The sequence below is a fragment of the Dermacentor albipictus genome, chromosome 1, assembly GCF_038994185.2.
Source record: "Dermacentor albipictus isolate Rhodes 1998 colony chromosome 1, USDA_Dalb.pri_finalv2, whole genome shotgun sequence".
Lineage (NCBI taxonomy): Eukaryota > Metazoa > Arthropoda > Arachnida > Ixodida > Ixodidae > Dermacentor > Dermacentor albipictus.
Genome location: NC_091821.1, coordinates 274,626,918 through 274,647,483, shown reverse-complemented (window position 1 = coordinate 274,647,483; position 20,566 = coordinate 274,626,918). Strand labels below are relative to the sequence as shown.

At 42.9% G+C, this 20,566-nt stretch overlaps 1 protein-coding gene across 2 annotated transcripts in view; it reads left to right on the top strand.

Annotated features, from left to right (window-relative positions):
* Nucleotides 1-20,566, top strand: part of LOC135908775 (WD repeat-containing protein 11-like) — a 318,419-nt gene that overhangs the window by 88,247 nt on the left and 209,606 nt on the right. For both annotated transcript variants that reach the window (XM_065440614.1, XM_065440615.1), the window contains exons 7-9: nt 4,985-5,105; nt 14,930-15,077; nt 17,041-17,219. In XM_065440614.1, coding sequence (XP_065296686.1) covers nt 4,985-5,105; nt 14,930-15,077; nt 17,041-17,219 — 448 coding nt within the window. The remainder of the gene's footprint in view (nt 1-4,984; nt 5,106-14,929; nt 15,078-17,040; nt 17,220-20,566) is intronic.

Sequence of the window (20,566 nt, the reverse complement as noted above, 5' to 3'; positions counted from 1 at the left end):
TCTCTTCCGAGACTGTTAAACATTACTTTAGTTTTCTGCAGATTAATTTTTAGACCCACTCTTCTGCTTTGCCTCTCCAGGTCAGTGAGCATGCATTGCAATTGGTCCCCTGAGTTACTAAGCAAGGCAATATCATCAGCGAATCGCAAGTTACTAAGCTATTCTCCATTAACTTTTATCCCCAATTCTTTCCAATCCAGGTCTCTGAATACCTCTTGTAAACACGCTGTTAATAGCATAGGAGAGATCGTATCTCCCTGCCTGACGCCTTTCTTTATTGGGATTTTGTTGCTTTCTTTATGGAGGACTACGGTGGCTGTGGAGCCGCTATAGATATCTATAGTATTTATTATATTATAGTTATAGTTATAGTTATTATATTATAGTATTTATAGTATCTATAGTATTTTTACATATGGCTCGTCTACACCCTGGTTCCGTAATGCCTCCATGACTGCTGATGTTTCGAGAGAATCAAACGCTTTCTCCTAATCAATGAAAGCTATATATAAGGGTTGGTTATATTCCGCACATTTTTCTATCACCTCATTGATAGTGTGAATATGATCTATTGTTGAGTAGCCTTTACGGAATCCTGCCTTGTCCTTTGCTTGACAGAAGTCTAAGGTGTTCCTGATTCTATTTGCGATTACCTTAGTAAGTAGTTTGTAGGCAACTGACAGTAAGCTGATCGGTCTATAATTTTTCAAGTCTTTGGCGTCCCCTTTCTTATGGATTAGGATTACGTTAGCGTTTTTCCAAGGTTCCGGTACGCTCGAGGTCATGAGTCATTGCGTATACAGGGCGGCCACTTGCTCTAGAACAATCTGTCCACCATCCTTCAACAAATCTGCTGTTACCTGATCCTCCCCAGCTGCCTTCCCCCTTTGCATATCTCCCAAGGCTTTCTTTACTTCTTCCGGCGTTACCTGTGGGATTTCGAATTCCTCTAGACTATTTGCTCTTCCATTATCGTCGTGGGTGCCACTGGTACTGTACAAATCTCTATAAAACTCCTCAGCCACTTGAACTATCTCATCCATATTAGTAATCATATTGCCGGCTTTGTCTTTTAACGCATACATCTGGTTCTTGCCAATTCCTAGTTTCTTCTTCACTGCTTTTAGGCTTCCTCCGTTCCTGAGAGCATGTTCAATTCTGTCCATAATTTACTTCCTTATGACAGCTGGGTTACGCTTGTTGATTAACTTCGAAAGTTCTACCAGTTCTATTCTAGCCGTAGGGTTAGAGGCTTTCATACATTGGCGTTTCTTGATCAGATCTTCCGTCTCCTGTGATAGTTTACTGGTATCCTGCCTGACGGAGTTACCACCGACTTCTATTACACACTCCTTAATGATGCCCACAAGATTGTCATTCATTGCTTCACCACTAAGGTACTCTTCCTGAGTTAAAGCCGAATACCTGTTCTGTAGCTTGATGTGGAATTCCTCTATTTTCCCTCTTACCGCTAGCTCATTGATCGGCTTCTTAGGTACCAGTTTCTTCCGTTCCCTCCTCATGTCTAGGCTAATTCGAGTTCCTACCATCCTATGGTCACTGCAGCACACCTTGCCGAGCACGTCCACATCTTGTATGATGCCAGGGTTAGCGCAGATTATGAAGTCTATTTCATTTCTTGTCTCGCCATTCGGGCTCCTCCACGTCCACTTTCGGCTATCCCGCTTGCGGAAGAAGGTATTCATTATCCGCATATTGTTCTGTTCCGCAAACTCTACTAATAACTCTCCCCTGCTATTCCTAGTGCCTATGCCATATTCCCCCACTGCCTTGTCTCCAGCCTGCTCCTTGCCTACCTCGGCATTAAAGTCGCCCATAAGTATAGTGTATTTTATTTTCACTCTACCCATCGCCGATTCCACGTCTTCATAGAAGCTTTCGACTTCCTGGTCATCATGACTGGATGTAGGGGCGTAGACCTGTACAACCTTCATTTTCTACCTCTTATTAAGTTTCACAACAAGACCTGCCACCCTCTCGGTAATGCTGTAGAATTCCTAAATGTTACCAGCTATATTCTTATTAATCAGGAATCAGACTCCTAGTTCTCTTCTCCCTGCTAAGCCCCGTAGCACAGGACGTGCCCACTTTTTTTTTAGGGGGGGGGGGGAGACAAAACAATGACAAGCAATTGAAGAATTTTGCAAGAAACTCAACGAAAATATGACAAGCTCAAATAACCTTAAAGAGAACTCTGTCATATAGTCCCACTCAAGATGTGGTGGAAATACTAACATAGCATGCAGCTAATGCTCTCTACCAGTATTTTATTCAAATGTGTGCACCAGATTTGTGGCTGATAAATATATAATAAATTTTGCTCTCTCATTTAAATATGTGACAGCAGCTGAGCAGGGCACTGTTATCTTATGTATGGAGTTAGCAGGGAGCAAACAAGACAGCATTGTATGCTTTTGGATTTTTCAGTCTTCCTCATCATAGTTTCTGCAGCACATGTATTCCTGAAAGTACAGGTGCGTCTAAACTTGTGCGAGAGCAGTTCCTTCACGATTCAACACACGAAAAGTAGGTATATCCACATGTCACTGGGCATTGAACCACCCTTATCAAGGGGGGACTTTTTTATTCCTATACAAATTCTTGCGCCAAACTGCACCAAACACAGAAAATTGACCAAAATTCCACCACGCTGCGCCACAATGACTTCAGCATGTCTACTTCAGCAGTGGCCACAAACAGTGAGTGGATTCATTCTCTGAAAAAGATTGCAGCCATTCACATCCAAATTCACACACCACACGAGGGCGCTTCCCACACAGTTTGTCGTAATTCTCACACTTATAACACTGAGCTTTTTGGTGCTTCTGGTGGCCTTCAGCAAATTGCCAGTGTATGCGCAGCCACTCCCAGCTATCATCGCTGCTTTCAGAACGGACAGGGCAGTTGTATTTAGAGTGTATTAGAATACGGTCGAGCGGGCCAAGTGGTGCAGCGCTTCCTAGCTGAGGTGCATGAACAACAAAAAGTAGGCTGAGGGTGCTGTGAATGAACTAGATATTAAGGAGGCGCGCTGCAGCGGGTTCAGCGGGCGCAGGCGTTTCTGTCCCCAGGGCCTGTATAACGTAAAACTATTCCAATCTGTTTTTATCCCCATATGGGTGAGGCCTGAGCCATTTTGACCTATCACGAAGGGCTAATGGATGATCTGGAATATGAACAGATTGGAATACTTTTACATTATAACAGAAAGTTAAGCATTAGGTACTTGCAATTGGAATTGCCCTGGTCTGTTATGTAAAAATGGCTTTAAAAAAAAGTCATAAACTACTATCTATTGCAATAGCAAATTAGCATGCAGCTATAGGAAGTAAGGATAGTAGGTTTATTGCTCCTATAAACTTGTAATCGTTCACTTACTAACTAAATTAACAAGTGCAGTGTCACACACACACAAGCAAACGTGAACACATCTTACTCTATCACTACGCGCACTCGCTGTCAAAACGCAGTAGTGATGAACCATGGCAGCAGCAGTGGGTGTATTGATTTTCATGCTGCCTCTTGCTTCAACGCGAACTAAGCAGCGAAAACAGCCCACATGAAGCTATCAGCACTCGGTGCGCGCACTCGGTCCCCATTGCAGATCACTTTTAAGATAGGGCCCGCATGGCTACACCATATGCAGCAGCTGCCGAAACAAAACACCCCTCCTCTCCCCCCAGTGCCTTGCACCCGATGGAAGATGGCGCGCTTTTTGCCCACTTCCCCCTCTATTTAGAACTGAGGTGAAACAGCGCGAAAAAGACGAGGACACAAGAAAACAAATACCACAGACAAGCGCTGACTGCCACCTGGAAGTTTATTTGAAATTCACCGGACATTTATACCTTCTTCAGCATAGGCATGTGCACATCAGTCGCAAAAACATCTGCAAATCAACATTTTAATCTTTCTTCCAAAAATGTGATCACATTTTTGGAATGGATGGTGCCACCATCGGCACATTGTTTTATTTATTTGGCGCACATTGTTAATATATTATGCACCAAGCTTTACAAACCAGTGAAGCCTTCTATGCAGATGAAACCAATTGTAGTATTTTAGCAGAAGCCTGATGAAACCGATATTTTTTTGTTGTTCTTGTTTCAGTAGTTTATAACTTATTTTTAATTTATACATTTACAGCAAATATTTAAATGCTTTGTTGTGGAACATATAAAAATATCAGCATCATGTGTTTGCTGCAAGCTATTACGTGGCTCTTTTTTCTACATTTAAAAGAAAACCCACAATTTCTTTTTTTAAAGCAGTGGTGGCCTCCAAGTTGCACATACACAAGTTTTGCTCTGCCATTAATCCACAGTTGACTTAATTCAAAATTTCTTCTGCTTCCTTTCTAATTTTGCCATACCTTTTTTCTTTGTTTCTAACTCGTGATGACTCAAGCCTTTGGCAGATTTTCGGCATGGTTTCTATGATCATGTTTTGGCATGTTTTTTGGCATAGTCTCCTGAGAATTGTCGACCATCTTTTATTAATTCTAGTCTTCCCTAATCTGTCTAGTATTTTTTAGACCACTGTGGCTCCAATATCAAAAATGTCTTGAAATGTTTTCTTCAACTATTTTTTCTAACATGTTACCGATTTCTCACTCACTTTTCGAAACATCATATGTTATAAAGTTGTTTCTTGTTTATTTATCAAGATTTTATATCTGTGATTTGAGAGGGTTCGTAACTTTAAAGTTCGGTGGTTGATGGTTGTAGGAATTTTTCGACAATCAAGAACTAAAATATATCAGTCGTCCTTAAGAAATGGTTGGGGTATAATGTTTTATTGTCATTTACATGTTTCGTTGACGTGCTCAAAAGCTTAAGGTTACCCTGTGTCTGGCATGACTTTTGGTAACAGGCTGCTGCATATGAGATGATGTGAACGTATTTGTGTTGAAAAATTTACTACTTTTCATTTTCTGACCAATCTTTTGTCCATCTTTTAACAGCATCGAAGAAGCACTTCCCCTCAACGAATGTTTGCAGCTATGTTATCATCGAGCAGTACGGCACCAGCTCTTCCTTGTTTACCCAAAAAAGATATTTGTTGTGGACACTGAAGTGCAGCAGGTTCGTAGCCATTATATTTTACTTTCATAGAAGCTTTAAGGTTGTTGTAAATCTTACTACCCAAAATTAATTACAGTAGAAGCAGAAACTGCAGCTATTATGAATGATTACTGTATATACCCAATTCAAATGTGCACTTTTTTTTTCTTTCTTTTCTCTCTCTCTCTCTCTCTCTCAAAGGAAATTGGTCCTGAAATTACTTGCACGGTGCATTCAGATACAAAACCAAAACTGTGTTTGCAACAGAGTTTACCATTAGAGACTGCATTATCATCATTGTTATCACAAGATGGCGATGGAACAAGTGTTCTCGCGCATGGTGGCAACGATAATGCACCACTTTCAGTGTCATTACAAAAGCTTGTAGGAAGACGACACGATGGCAGCCTTTGAGGCGTGCTACCATTCCTAGATTTATTAGGGAAGGTGGAGAGTGGAGCAGCAGCTGTGGCGACCAGCCCGGTCCAGAACGAGAGCGCATTCTGTTCAGTGCTCACAACTCAGGACCCGAGCCTTGCGATATGTGCAGTGCGATGATGACTGATGATGATGGGCAATGAAAATGCCACTAAAGATTACTCCCCGTCGCGAAAATGAAACCCAGATAAGTATATGGCGTGTATATACAGGGTTGTAGACACGATACAGAAAGGTCCATGGACAGCCAAGGTTGTTAGCAGAAAGGGCAGCAAAAAAATTGGCTGTGGCTTAGCTCAGCTAACCCTGGATATGCGAAGTGAAAGCTTGGTTTAGCCTGGTTAAGTCTTGGTTTCACTTGGTTAACCTTTGATGTAGCTGTAATTATTATACTTAGGTATACAATCATTGTTAAGGCAGGTATGACCGCTGTGCCTAGGTCAGTGGCTAGACATGACTGTGAATAGGCTTGGGTAGACACGCATCGTTCAACGATAAAATGCCTGTTGTGCCACAGGGAAAGCACAAGTGCTAGACATGCAAAGAGACACCGCGAACATGTGCAGCATCGAAGCACAAGCGGACAGGGTGCAAATGCGGTCGCTACATTGATCTCGACGGTGCGGTGCCTGTTGCATTCTGGATCCTCTCCAGTGAAGCAGCTCGCCGGACAATATCCGCGAGGTGGTGAGACGCCGCTTGGTGATGATGGCTCAAAGCCTCCCACTCCTGCACAATGCTCAGAGAAGATGGCCCGGCCTCGCTCTCATCCATGGCCAAGCTCACACTGACTAGGCAAGTGCGGTGCTCCTCTTAGCCAGGGGTGCAGTGAGTCACGTGGTTAGACGGTGACCTAGCTGCAGAAAGCGCATGCGCCAAGCTGGCGGCGGAGCTCAGTGCGGCGAGTCACGGGATGCGTTGCCAAGGCTATGACGCAGATGCAGTCAAATGAAGGTCAAATTGCTGGCGACGGTGAAATTCAGGTTTACACGGCTAGTAAAGCTTTTGCTTTAATAACATTAAATCTCCAGTGGGCAAGTATGGGAGCCACGCAACGAACAAGGAACGCGACAAATGGGTTCTGTGAGCAAGAGCAAGCTAATCTGACGAGGTCTTGGTCAGAAGCACACGGAGTCACACGAGCAGATGCCATTGGGAGAACTGTACACAGAGGGTGTTATGAGCGGAAGTGCACATGTTGTGGTGCAGGCGAGATGAACGAACCATTGTGAAACACTACATAAAGCAACGTCTGATGATGGCAGGGGTGGGGCACAAGGTAGCATGCACAGCACTGACTTGCATATCGATGCTGATGCTTCATCGACAGAGCGAAACCTAGCGATAGTACAGCTGGGCTGGGATGACCAGCCCGGTCCAGATTGAGATCCTATTCTGTTCGATGCTCACCCAAGTTGTGCAAGATGTGCGGTGCACTGGTGACTGATTATGATGCACAGTGAAGAAGATAACACTACTAGCTCATTCAAAAGATCAATTTTTCTTTAGGCTAAGCTAGTGGCAACGAAGTTGCATGTAGTGCTTTTGCCATTCTTGAAAATGTAATGCATCACACAACGAACTAGTGAAGTGGTTAGTCTAGGCGTGGGTCACCAAGCCTTTTGCTGTTGTTGTGGATTCGTTCGATAAAGGCAGAATACGAAACACACATTGGACCGTATCGAAGATGACATTTCGTAGCCCACAGACAGCGATAAAGTGCTCTCTGGGAGATGATGAACGTTAACGATTGACAATTGACAATTGAACTCGCTGGTTTCATCTTTTCTGTTCAGTAGAACCATAGGCACGCTACATTTTTCTTGCTAAAAAATTCGAGTGCATTACATTTCTAGTTTGTTTAGGTGCTCTAATGCCATTCCTCTGTTAAGAATATTAGCTCAAATGTATTTAGGTTAATTTTCTGCTTTAAACCCATAAAAATGGGCTGAGTGTTAGGTTCGGGGGTCTGTTAGTTTCTGGTAAATACTGCAAATTGTAGAATAGGTGAGCTTGGGTGTTTTTTCTCTTCCTTTTTAGTTTGACCTGCCAGATAATTCTAGCAATTTCTTCGAACTCTTTAAGGCTGAATTAGCAGAAGTACTTATTAAACTTTTGTGCGCACAAAGACAGGACATCAAACGAAAAAGGGACATACAACATGTGCAAACTTCAACTGGCTTTTATTGTGACAGCGACATATATACAGTCAATCCCGGATATATCGAATTATTGCCTATATCGAACAGTTGAAAAATCCCCTTGGGAATCCCATGCAAAAGTATAGCGCTATTGTTCGCATATATAGAACTCTCGTGCACCGGCATATTGATGTATCGAACTTCGTGCTTAGCTGCGCCCAGGCAAGTGCACTTCTCCCACCATATACCACCCCCGCAAGTGCGCTTCTCCTCATGAAGCTCTCGCGATGTTCCCACGATCTCACGCACATCGCCCCGCACTCTGAGAAAGGGGCACGTGGGTAAAAGGCACAGGACGAGGAGCACTTGGAGTGCGATTGGGTTTGAAAGGGAAGCGGGAGGGAGAAACCACGCTGACCACAGGCGCCCATTTCCTGTGTTTTGGTTGTCTGACACCGCTGGCGCAGCGAGACGAACAAGGTCAGTACAGCTTCGGCTTGTGGTAGTGCGGAGGCGCGGAGCGGTGCGTCTTTCGATTCGCTTTGTTCTTTTTATTCACGAGGCCAGCACGAAGGCTTGAGACTCGCGTGGTCCAGTGCGTTTTTCTTTCCGCTTTTGGCACGTGTTTTGGAGCCATGGCCGTGAAAAAAACGCAAGAATTTTGATTTTTCAACAAAGGCAGACATCATTCGACAGGTGGAGGCTGGCGAGCAAAAGTCGTCGGTCACCGCGGCGTTCGGAATTCCTCACAACACCCTGAGTACGATCCTCAAGAACAAAGCTCTCGGCATTTTCAGGCGCCATCCCAGGCGGCGTTACAGCACGCGATTTCGTCAGCGCTGACGACGGCATGCAAGCTGTAGCGGATCGCACTGATGCAAAGATTGTGGCTGACATCATGGGTGACGAGGACGCAGACTCGAGCAGCGGCGAAGGTTCTGACGAAGAGGACCAACCACCATGCACTGCAGCTGAACTTGCATCAGCTTTCAGCGTGATTCGCCGCAGTTGTGGCATAATGGAAGTAGCCGGCCTTTCTCATTTGGACAAGCTTGAGGACAGCTTAATGAACTTGATGGTGTGGAAGAAAAAGCAAGCAAAGGTCACAGATATTTTTCTTCCGAAATAAAGTGCTCTGGTCATTGCGCTGTGTTTTTGTTTTTTTACGCGCCTTGGAGGCACAGATCGGTAAGTTCCCGTTAGTCACGACATCTGGAAACTGCTTTGAGATGTGTGGAGTTGTTGGAGAAGCTTTTGACATGCATATTTTATATTTCGAATTATTGATATATCAAACTATTTCGTGATCCCCTTCGAGTTCGATATATCCAGGATCGACTGTATACGCTTCGACAATCAGAAAAAAACAGGATGGCAAGAAAACAGAAGTAGACTATAAATTCTGGGAACCATAATTAGCTGTGAAATAGGCCCACACTTCTAGAGGGGTCCTGAGCCATCCCTCAGGCTTGATAACAAAACACATCCCACGGATAACAAATGCAACTGTGAAATTCTCAGCCATATTTTGCAGTCGCATGCGGTGCATGGAGTTCTCAAGAGCGAAGTCACCTTTTTCTCAAACATCTTCTTTTCCAACAGCCTCCTGTTTTTCACAGATTTTGAAGCTGCTGACACGTTTCCTATTTCATCATACACAAGATTCCCATAGATGGCTCGGCTCCTATTTGCCAATAGCTTCCAGGGCTGGCGGCAGGCTCATGTTACTCGCGCATCTAACGAAGGTATGCGCCAGGGAGGTGCATACATCCCATAAAGTGGCAGTGTCTGGCTGGCGCCTTCCATGTCACAAGAAAAGATTGGTGCTACGACTGTCCCATCACGACTTCGCTGTTATGCTCACGCAGCTAGTCGCCAGATTTCTGTGAAAGGTACCAAATGTGACCCCTGTTTCTCGGGAGTCGGTAGCAGGGAACCCGCAGAATGTTAAAGGGACACTAAAGGCAAATATTAAGTCAGTGTGAACTGTTAAAATACCATTCCAGAAACCTTGCAACACTTGTTTAGTGCGAAGAAAAAGACAGTTTAGGAGAAAATCACGGCAGAAGGGTCCGCCTACCTTTAGCACAATTCAAATCTTCCACCTCCGAGTGGGGAGGAGTGACGTTGCACACGCCATCACCATCCTTTACTGCCATCAGTAAGTAAAACATAGCCAACAAATGGCACTATGTTTTTTCGCACAAAACAGAAACTTGCAGCCATGAAGAAACTGAGCCATGACAGAGCACTGGATTTGCCACAGCAGCTGCTCTTGGTCAAGTGGCGTGAACTGTTCAGGCATCCCGCTATATTACATAGCTGTGGCATTCTTTGCTACTTTCATTTTGTGTGAGTTTCATGAGCCAGCAAAACCAGCGCAACACTGCACAATAATGAAACTACTGAAACGCGAAAGTGTGGACGGCACAGCGTAGAGCAAAAAAGAAACCTTTCGACTGCCCATGTCGTTGTCAAGGGTAACGTCAATGAGTTCTTTTTTTCTAGAAATCGAATATCCATCTTATAATGCAATGCAATGAACTTTTTATTATAAGTGGCTGAATACTAGTGACAGAATTATAATGAGGAGTGCCTATGTCATCAGGCTAGTAATTGAATGAACCTGGGGAGGCTCTAAATATGTACTGTATTTATCTCTATTTATTTATTTTATTTATTTGTTTACAGAATACTGTAGGCCCAAAAGAGGGCCCAAGCAGGTGGGGCAAAAATACATAAATATAAATCCAAGCAATGCGTAAAATAATAGCATATACGAGGGCCGTTTTTTTTTTTGTTTTTTTTTTCAACCTCCGATCGCTCTGTGCAGGCGCTACGCAGGCAGCAGAAAGCGGACATGCGCTGTAGGCAACTGCGCAGCTCTCGCACTACACACTCCGCCATTGTTGACATTCAGGCGTCAGTCGGCATTGTGCTACAGCCACGTAAACATGGCTGCCATTATTGTTGCTCCCGCCAAGTGTGAATTGCGAAGTGTTATTCGTTTTCTACAGGCTGAAGGCCATGGTGCTGCAGAAATCCATCGGAAAATGAGTCGAGTGTATGGGAAAAAACTTCATGAGTGATGGTGTTGTGCGTGAATGGTGTCGAAATTTTAAAGATGGACGTAATGATGTGCATGATGAAGGGGGCCAAGGACGCAAATCTGTCGTTTCAGATGACCTGGTTCAATGAGTTGACAGAATGGTTAAAGAAAACCGCAGATTCACCATTACTGCTCTATCTATGGAATTTCCAGAAGTTTCAAGGTCTGTTTTGTACTCTATTGTTACTAAACGGTTACGTTACAAAAAATTTGTGCACGTTGGGTCCCAAAAATGTTGACGGACGGCCACAAAACTCGACGAATGGCGTCAGCTTTGGAGTTCCTTGAGCATTATCAGTATGAAGGAGACAACCTTTTGAAATCAATCGTGACTGGGGATGAAACCTGGATTCAATACGACACACCGGAAACAGAACGACAATCACAACAATGGATGCATTCAAATTCACCAAACAAACCAAAGAAATTTAAAAAAACCTTCAGCAACAGAAAGACCATGGCTACTGTGTTTTGGGATCAACAAAGTGTGTTGCTAGTGGAGTTTATGGAGCCCGGAACCACAATCACTGCAGCTGTTTATTCTGAAACTTTACGACGTTTGCGTAGAGTCATTCAGAACAAAGGAAGAGGAAAGCTGACAGCTGGAGTTGTTCTGATCCATGACAATGCCCGTCCACACACTGCTGGAGCAACTCAACGGCTTTTCGAACAATTTGGATGGGACATTTTCGATCATCCGCCATACAGTCCAGACTTAGCACCCTGTGACTTTCATCTTTTTCCTGGACTGAAGACGTGGCTTGGTGGGAAGCGCTTTCAAACCAATGGCGACCTTCAAACCAACGTCAAGGACTACTTGAATTCATTGGCGGCAACTTTTTTTGAAGAGGGTATTGCAAAGCTTGTCCGCAAATATGACAAATGCCTCAATCTCTTCGGTGATTATGTAGAAAAGTAACCGTAACTGTACTAATCTTTTGGTAATAAAATTATTGTTTTAGATGAACTTGTCTTTTATTTATAGCCTATCAGAGGTTGAAAAAAAAACGGCCCTCGTAACATAATCATATACCTAGCAACAAAGAGGAGTAGTAATTGCAAAAGCGTAAAAATTAAAAGAAAAAGGCACGAACTGTACAAACATTAGCAAATAGCTACATCGAGTGCAGGGCTATGAATTGTAGCAACACAATGATATAAATTTTTTTTACACACTTGAAATTTAACCTAATTGTCAAAAGCATGTCACACATGCAGATACACACAGAGAAAAAATTGTCTTTCAAGGCCATTACTGCAGCCAACAAGACACAGGATAACCGAACACAAGAAAACAGATAAGTGTAGGTATAAATTCGCAGTACAATAATGCCAGTGATGTTAAAGACTTATATGTTCTAAAAAATCAGCATTAGATAACTGTGAAAAAGGTAGGTTGTTCCAGTCTGTTATGGTGCGTGGAAAGAAAGAATACTTGAAAAGGTTAGTTCAGGTGTTATAAGGTGTTAAACGAGTCAGCATGACGATGCCGTATTCGACGTGCTGTTAGTGGTTTTAACTAAGGATCTGGGTTTATAGACAAGAGATTATTCTTGAGCGAAAACAAATTTTTCGTCTTTGTATTTCTCTTCGTAACTTCCGTAATTTCTCTATTACTAAAGCTATGTTTGCGATAATATTGATGCCTTAGATGTTGTTGAGCATTACTCTATCATTTTAGTTTCACTTAATATTTGCCTTTAGTGTCCCTTTAAGAGGTGGAGTTTCCACTGGCAGTGGCAGCTCCAGCATGAAATTCGCAACCTGACAACTGATGTGGGGTCCACCAGCGGACTGTTATGTGCACTACCGATGCACACACACAATCAAAAACAGGTCACGTACAGATGGCATGCAAACCACGGATTGTATGACCAAAATGTGTGGGCTGGTGGCTATTGGTGCTGCCCCACTCCGTCGGAATGAAAGACGTTGAGGGTGAATGAGAAAGGTTAATATGGTGCTCATAGTACCTATGCTCCTACTAGGTCACTTTGAAAAATTATTTTGATAATATTGACACGTGGATTTGTTCATCTTTTTTGGATGAGCATTTCTCACCATCTGTTATCGCTCGGCACAGAATACACCTGTATGTATCGGAAGTTTCTGGAATGTTATTGATGCTTCTATCCGCTGTCTGTTGTCACCGAACTTTGTCTCATCTGATTGCATGTATGCGCGCCGCGAATGGTGTAGAACTTTCAGGAAGACATGCAGGAACCAGGGATTACTCTGGAACGTTCGATGGCTCGTGCATAGAAGCTGATGCGCTTGAGCGGCAGATCAGATTTCGACGATCATCGACTGTGTTCGCCACTATCGTTTTGCTTTAAGTGTAGCCTGTTTTTGTGGGCACAGGTTTGCCCAATAAAAGTTAGTTTCGTCATTCACAGTGTTGCTACTGTGTTCTTTACCGTCACTACTACACAACAATATATTCCTGGCAGGCAAAAACTTAATACAAGTTGTTTTTGAAGCTTCAAAAATAGTGCCTTGTAGCATTGGTATAGTTTATCAGATTCCACTTAAGTGCGGGAAAACTTACATTAGACAGAGCAGCAACTGTATTAATACTAGACTAGAAGAACACAAACAATCACTTAACAACCCTAATGCTCCACATCTAACGTCGCATTGTTTCGATTGCGGTTGTAAACCTTTGTTTGGATACACAAAAATTCTTTCAAGACACAAATGCCAAACCAAAAGGGAAATAATCGAGGCATTTCACATTAAGAGATTAGGAGAGACTTGCATTAGCCACGCATCATTGTCTCTGTTAGAATGCAAATTTCAATATCTTCACAGCACGTGTGTTAATCTCAAGTAATGTCTTTTTGTTGTTTGCTTTTTTGGCATCCCTTCCTCATGATACATTTAACTGTTGTCTTTAGACCTTGTCATGTTCATATGCTGTGGTATTTGCAATCACCTATATATATATGTTGATAGTTTCAATAAAATGTAGTTGAGAGTTAGCGCTCATCCTGTCTGCTTCTAGTCTCTGTCTGTGTCACTTCGCGCTACAATTCAAGATCATGTGACCGCATAACAAATTTGTAATGTGGCAATGTTGATTTTAAAGACCATGCGGCAAAGCTGACGAGAAACCCGGCTGCTATTCTGAAAAATTGGGTGTGCGATAGAATTCAACTTCGCTAGAAGCGCAATTAAGGAAAATTCCGCAGTGGACTAGATGGTATCGACATAATTAACACTGTTGCGCAACGCGACGAAGGGACAGGACTTAAGTGAGAAAACAACACGCAACACCTGAGCACAAACTAGGAACTGTTTTATTTTTCAGGAAACGAGACATACATATAGCTTACTCGCATACGAGTAGGCTATATATGCGACCAGGCTTGCACAACAGTGTTAATTAATTTAGTTAGAAGCTTTAAGTAATTTCTACATTAGTTTTCTCGTTCGGACACATAGAAAGTTGGTGCACATTTGATTCGGAGTTGTGTTAAACTCAAGCAAACTGCAAAATGAATCGTCTATGTGTTTCTATGTTTTTTATGCATGTTGTTTAATTTGACCCACCAGATAATTCGTTCAATTTTGTCGGTCCCATCAGGGTTCAATTAATGGAAGTCGACTGTATTTGTTTACATGTTGATATCAGCAAGAAAGTTTTTAGACTTACGTGGTTATATCCAATAATATATCTGTGTTTGTTATATGGAGGTTGAACTATTCTGATACACTGACCCAACATGAAGCTGGAACTACCTGCTTGCCTCCATCATTGCCATGACCTCCACCCATTTTTGATTGTCTATTGATCGACTACTTCAGCAGCGTAGCTTTTTTGGGCTTGTTGGTGCATGATTTGAATAGCAATGAATAGCACACGGAGGACAAGACAGTAAAATTCAGACACACTTAAACAGTACGAGCACGCAGTGTTGGAAGTTATCGCTTGTACTGTTCGTGTGTGTGAATTTTACTGTCTCGTCCTCTGCGCGCTATTCATTGCTATTAAAATATTTATTGACGAGAATACTCTTAATTCTTTTTCTTTGTTTGTACACTGAACTGCTCCTCCCTCTAATGCAAGCATGGCTTTTAGAGTAATGTATCAATGAATACAATAATGCAGCTAAGTGGTGTTGTCTGTTGACTTTCCGTGATTGACGTGACTGCAGGTGTTGGGCATCATACCTTTGGAGCGTAATGGTTCAGCATTTGTGCGCTGCCATCCATGCTGGGAGTGTGACTTCCTCTTGTGCCTGCATGAGTCTGGTTCTGTTAGTGCACGCTATCGACATGAAGACAATGAGTCACTAGCTGGAGGTAAGTGTGCATCGAACTTGGTTGGAAAATTATGTAACTTTTCAGTGAAAGGCACTGAGATCAGAGCTGGGATTGGTTTAGGAACAGCAGTGGTGAGAAATTCTTTCTTTATTGTGCCAGATCGTTTTCTTTATCATTTGAATGTTGAATCAAAAGTTTTTTACAGTCGAACATTAATAAAATGAATGACAGATAACTGAAACTTAAGAATAAAATAAATTTTTCTCATTTGTTTTTACACTATTCAAAAGCTGTTGCACAAAGAGAACACAAGTGTTTGCTGACTGCCAGTGGAGGCAGTTTCACCAATAATCACGTGGCATGTCTCCAGGCACTCTCGAAGTGAAACGAAAGTCAGGTCTGCGAAGTGGCTACTGAGATCACGATACAATGAGAGGACACTTGCCATGAGATTTTTCATATTAAGCAAGTGTGCTAAGCAGAAGCATTGGCTCCAAGGAGGCAGCTGAGAAATGCACAGTGACAGAGCACAAAGGCTCAGCCACACTTTCGTGCAGTTGAGATGTGACCAGTCTGTAATGAGAAGGCCACAGCGAAAAGTTGATTGAGGGTTCTGAAGGGTTGGAACCCATCAAGTACAGAATCCTCTTGAACAGAGTGCCCTGTACAAGCAGCACAAACCAGTTCTTCTGAGATTTTAAGTAGCCACAAAGAATATGTGCAAAGCTTCAAGTAGTTTATTTATTATTGACTTTGTTTTTTCAAAAATCTCACCACAGCTTCAGTACAGTCAGTGTCTGTTCTAGCTGCCAAGTTTGTGGGTGGAACTCTGAAGGCCCTTGATGTGATGTGTGGCTCTTTGCTTAAGTGCAACATTCCACCTCTTTCTGGTGGCACTCGCTACACATATTCCCCTATTCTACCAGGTTGCTCACAGAACTGAATTAGTGAGTGGCTGTTGTCATTCTACATTCCCTTTATGCAACTGAAATGGCTTATGTATGGTCGGGCTCATGTACCAGATTGTGGTGACTTCTGGTTCAGTTTTACTCTAGGGTGAGCTGTCCTCTGCAGACCCTGGACAACAATCAGGCTACTTGTGAGACATCAGGCACCCACTTGCACGGCCAGTTTCATGTCTGGTAACGTAACCAAGCCTAATTTGAAAACATGGTTGCACATTTTGTTTCTAACTACATACTTCGAACATGTACTACATTTGTGAATAAGGTTGTTTTCCAGGAATGTGATGACAAGGTCAAACGCCAGATGCAAACTTAAGCATATGCTTTCGTCCAACAATGTTGTTAATTCCACTAATGTGGGCTTCGTTTCTTGGAAATGCAGTTGTGAGCGCTGCAGACAAACAAGTGTGCATTGACATTTTATTTTCCCCTCACAGGCTTTCTTTAGGGCCTGAAAAAAAAAAAAGGTAACATCATAAAAACATCTTTATTGGGTGTTTCTGAGCATACTCTACAATTTTTGTAATCAAACTTGTGTTTTAATATACATTTGAACCTCATTGTAGCAAAGTCGCATGCAACATGAAAATAGCTTTGTTATATCCAATATTTATTATAAGCATATATTCAGTACATGCCGATATTCATTAGAAAAAGTTTAGATTTATTTTGTTATGTCCATGTTTGTCATATTGAGGTTCAACTGTATTTCAAGATTTCAAAGTAGCTCTGGACAAGTACATAAAATATGCCATTGAAGTCCATAGCCTGGTTAAAGTTGAATGAAATATGTATCATAGGAATTCATGAAAGAGAATCTGGGCAGCGACCTGGAAGTAGCACATGGCTACAAAGGAACCCATTTGGGTTCCATTTGTAGCTACATAGCTACTTTCAGATGGATGCCAATTTTTCATTATATGAATTTTCCTCCAACTTATGTAGAACTTATTTGGTCAACATAGGAAATCACTTTTTGTGTTGTAGACGTCAAAACTTTTTCTAGATTCTTACTTCTTTGCTTCTCCCACCACCAGAGTTGGATCAAGCATCAGGATTGATTACCTACGACACACTCTGCATATCTGAAGCTCTGCGATTAAGTAAGCATTCCAAAGTGAATGGCATGGCTGTATGCCATAGTAGCCAGTGCAAGGTGGCTCTTCTTCTGGGTGATGGTCGCATTGTCTTCCTCAAACTGGCCTTTACTGGGAAGGTGTGTGCATCTTTCAGTTTTGCCATGTGATGTGGCCATGTTGTTATGTTTGCATGAGCAAGTGGTTTTTGGAAACTTGTAGGAGAACTTGCTGTGTATTAGAGATAGCATAGAAAGACATGCTGTTAAATCTAGTCCTGTTAATGACACATTTCTGCAGAAAGCATGTCTTCTTATTGTCATCATTTATTATACCTTTAGGTATAAAGGTGTTTCTAAAGGTGATCACCTTTAAAAACATGTTTTTTAAGAACTCAATTTCTATGTATATATTTTTTACTTTTAAAGCACCCCTATACATTTAAATATGTGTTGCAGAGTCACATCTCTAGTTTGTTTTGTTCAAGAACTATGCACAATTTTCAAACTGTTGCAAAATATTTCTTAAGATGCTTGGATATTTTTGTTGTTGTTCTTTTATAAATTAAATTTTCTGCAGTTTCTTTTTACGTAAACATGGATGACTCCAATACGAGTAAATATTTTTTAATGAAACTTTACATGCTCCTTTTGCACATATTAGATAGACTGTGCAATAAACTAGGGTGATATAAGTTAAATAACCTGATGTTATGATGCTTCATTTGAAAAGTGACCATCTAAATTGCCATTTTCTTTGTCTGGTTTTAGTTTTTTGGCTAGAGCACAGGTTCACACTTAGCAGACGGCAAGTATTCTAATTCATTGCATAGCTTGCTTACTTTACTACACTTAGTATGAAATTTTGTCCATTCGTGTACTCTATTTGGCAGTCCTGACTGTTCAGTCATTATTCATCAACAACAAAAAAAAACAAATAGGATTTTTAATTTTTTACTGTGTAATACACTTGAAGGGCCTTTAAAACCACCCTTGACAAGATAGACACAAAATTGTTTTTAAGGTCAAAATCGCAAAAAGATTTTCTATAAGGTGGTGACATGCAACTTAAAGCGACCCTGAAACAATTTTGACGATTTTGTACAAATGTACCGAGTCATTAGAGTAGGTCCTTCTGATCATTAATTGGCGCATCTAAGCATGTAATTTATTATAAAGTTTTAAAAATGTTCATCGCTGCCGATCTGCCGATCGCAGCCCATCACTCGGCTGAATTTTAAGCCGCCCCTACCCATTTGACGTCATTTACCCCAATGACGTTACTAGGGCGAGCTACAAAATTGCCTGCCCAGGACACGTCATCAATAATTTTTCCAACTTTATGATGAACGAATGTTGTTCGTAATAGTTGGAATGTTAATTTGTTTTTATAAAAATAAAGTAACAGAAAGAAAATGCACAAGAACAAGTTCTCACTACGCTTAAGCACTTCCGGCACACAGCAAGCGTCGTCTGCTTGTGTTACGTGCTCCATTTTGACGAGAGCTCCACGGTCAGAGTCAGTCTTTTCGCAAGCACCATGATTCAACTTTGTTGCATCGTGGGCTGCAAACGTAGCGACTGGTTATATGTGAAGCTGCGACATCATGTCCCTCTGCAAGGCAGCAGATGAGCGGACTGGTTGCAGTGCATCGGACTGCCATCGGCGCCAGAATTTGGCGTTTGCGGCCGTTACTTTACACAGGAGGATTACTACCGCAATAGCGTATCGCGAGTCCGGTATTTGAGTAAATGCAAACGCAAGCGCAAGGGGACAGGGCCTGGCCGTTTGACCGTGCCGTTTCACGGGATGAGCAGACGAGCAAATGCGAATGGTCTGCATGGTGCAGCCGCCTGGTGGCACAGAGCTCAGCCACACACAGTAGCAGTAACCAAATGTATTCTTGTTTGCTGCTGGTGTAAATTTTTCACAGGAGTGTAATCATTAACACATTGTTTTTGTGAATGTTTAAAATGTTTTACACTTGGTTAGAGCAATATTAGCACTTTGTTTGGCTGGTTCAACTCTGCGCCGATGGGTGGCTGGACCATGCAGACCGATCAGGCTGCTCACGTACGTCTACGCTAAAGTTCCTTCATCAGCTTGAGGTTATCCCTCCAGCCATTCGTCAAAACGCCCAGATCGCCTGTGGTTACCGGAATACCAGACATGTTTGGCACTGCGACAGAATGTTCGCAACGCACGCTGCTTGGATAGCTGTCGCTTGGGGTTGACTGCCATGCAGCTGGCGGAGAGTTTGGAGAGGCTTCACGCGCTCACTCCAAGAGAACCGGAAATCGATGACACGACGTGCCATCATGACACAGAGCCAGTGAAGGCAGAGCTTATCCCCGTTCACTCGGCAAACGAGTCGAGGAGAAAATGCATAACTATGGAGGAGGGTAACTTGTAATCGTCCGTAGCTATCTTAATATTGCCACATCCTCTATGGTCGCCACGGGTATGTGCCAGGCAATGAAAACGACGCTGAAGTACCAGGTGAGTAGAGAAACAGAGATACAACGACGTCGCGTTGACTGCGCTGATAAAGTGCTTTTACACATCCTCGACACCGGATTTCCCGTCTCCTACTAGGCTGTGACACTGGTGGAGGTGTGGGGTAGGATTGCCTCATGCTCGGCACCCCTTCGCGGAGCCATACATCGAACACAGAATCACCTGCGTTCGTCAAAACTCCTGTTCACCCGTACAGTCGCCGCCTGCTAGGCCTGACGCCCGAGTTCAACCCTTTGCAGGACCCTGCAGGAACGCGTCTACCTACTTCAGCCATGACTACTGCAACTCCATCGCAGGTGACGCTACAGAATCCTAAGATCCCAGAAAGTTTCCATGGTGACGCTTTTGAAGGTGCCCAAGATTGGCTGGAGCAATTTGAGCGTGTCGCCAGTTACAATGACTGGGGCTCCCAGCAAAAGCTGGCTAATGTCCATTTTGCGCTTAAAAACAGTGCGCGAACGTGGTTTGTGAACCGGGAGAGAAGTTTGACCGCATGGGATGCCTTTTGCACCCAGCTGCTTGACACATTCACTAGTAGCGACAGAAGAGACAGTGTGCAGTGCCTGCTCGAATCCCGTATTCAAAAACCAAATGAGAGCGTTGCCATGTTTGCAGAAGATATGACCCGCCTTTTTTGCAGAGCAGACCCTGAGATGGCCGAAGAAAAGAAGTTACGCTATCCTCTTGCGCGGAGTGAAGGAGCAACTGTTTGCAGGACTTGTGAGGAACCCACCGACGACAGTAGCCGAATTCACCAAGGAGGCTACCGCTATAGAACGGGCACTACAGCAACGGTACTGCCAATATGATCGCACGAACTCGCCGGTGAATGCTTCAATTCTATCTGAGAGCTGCAACACGTCTCTACGTGAAGTCATCCGAGAGATTGTGCGAGAGGAGATCCGGCAGCTCGGGATTTCTCCTATGGCTCCAGCGGTGGCTTCTGTCGCTGATATCGTTCAAGAGGAAG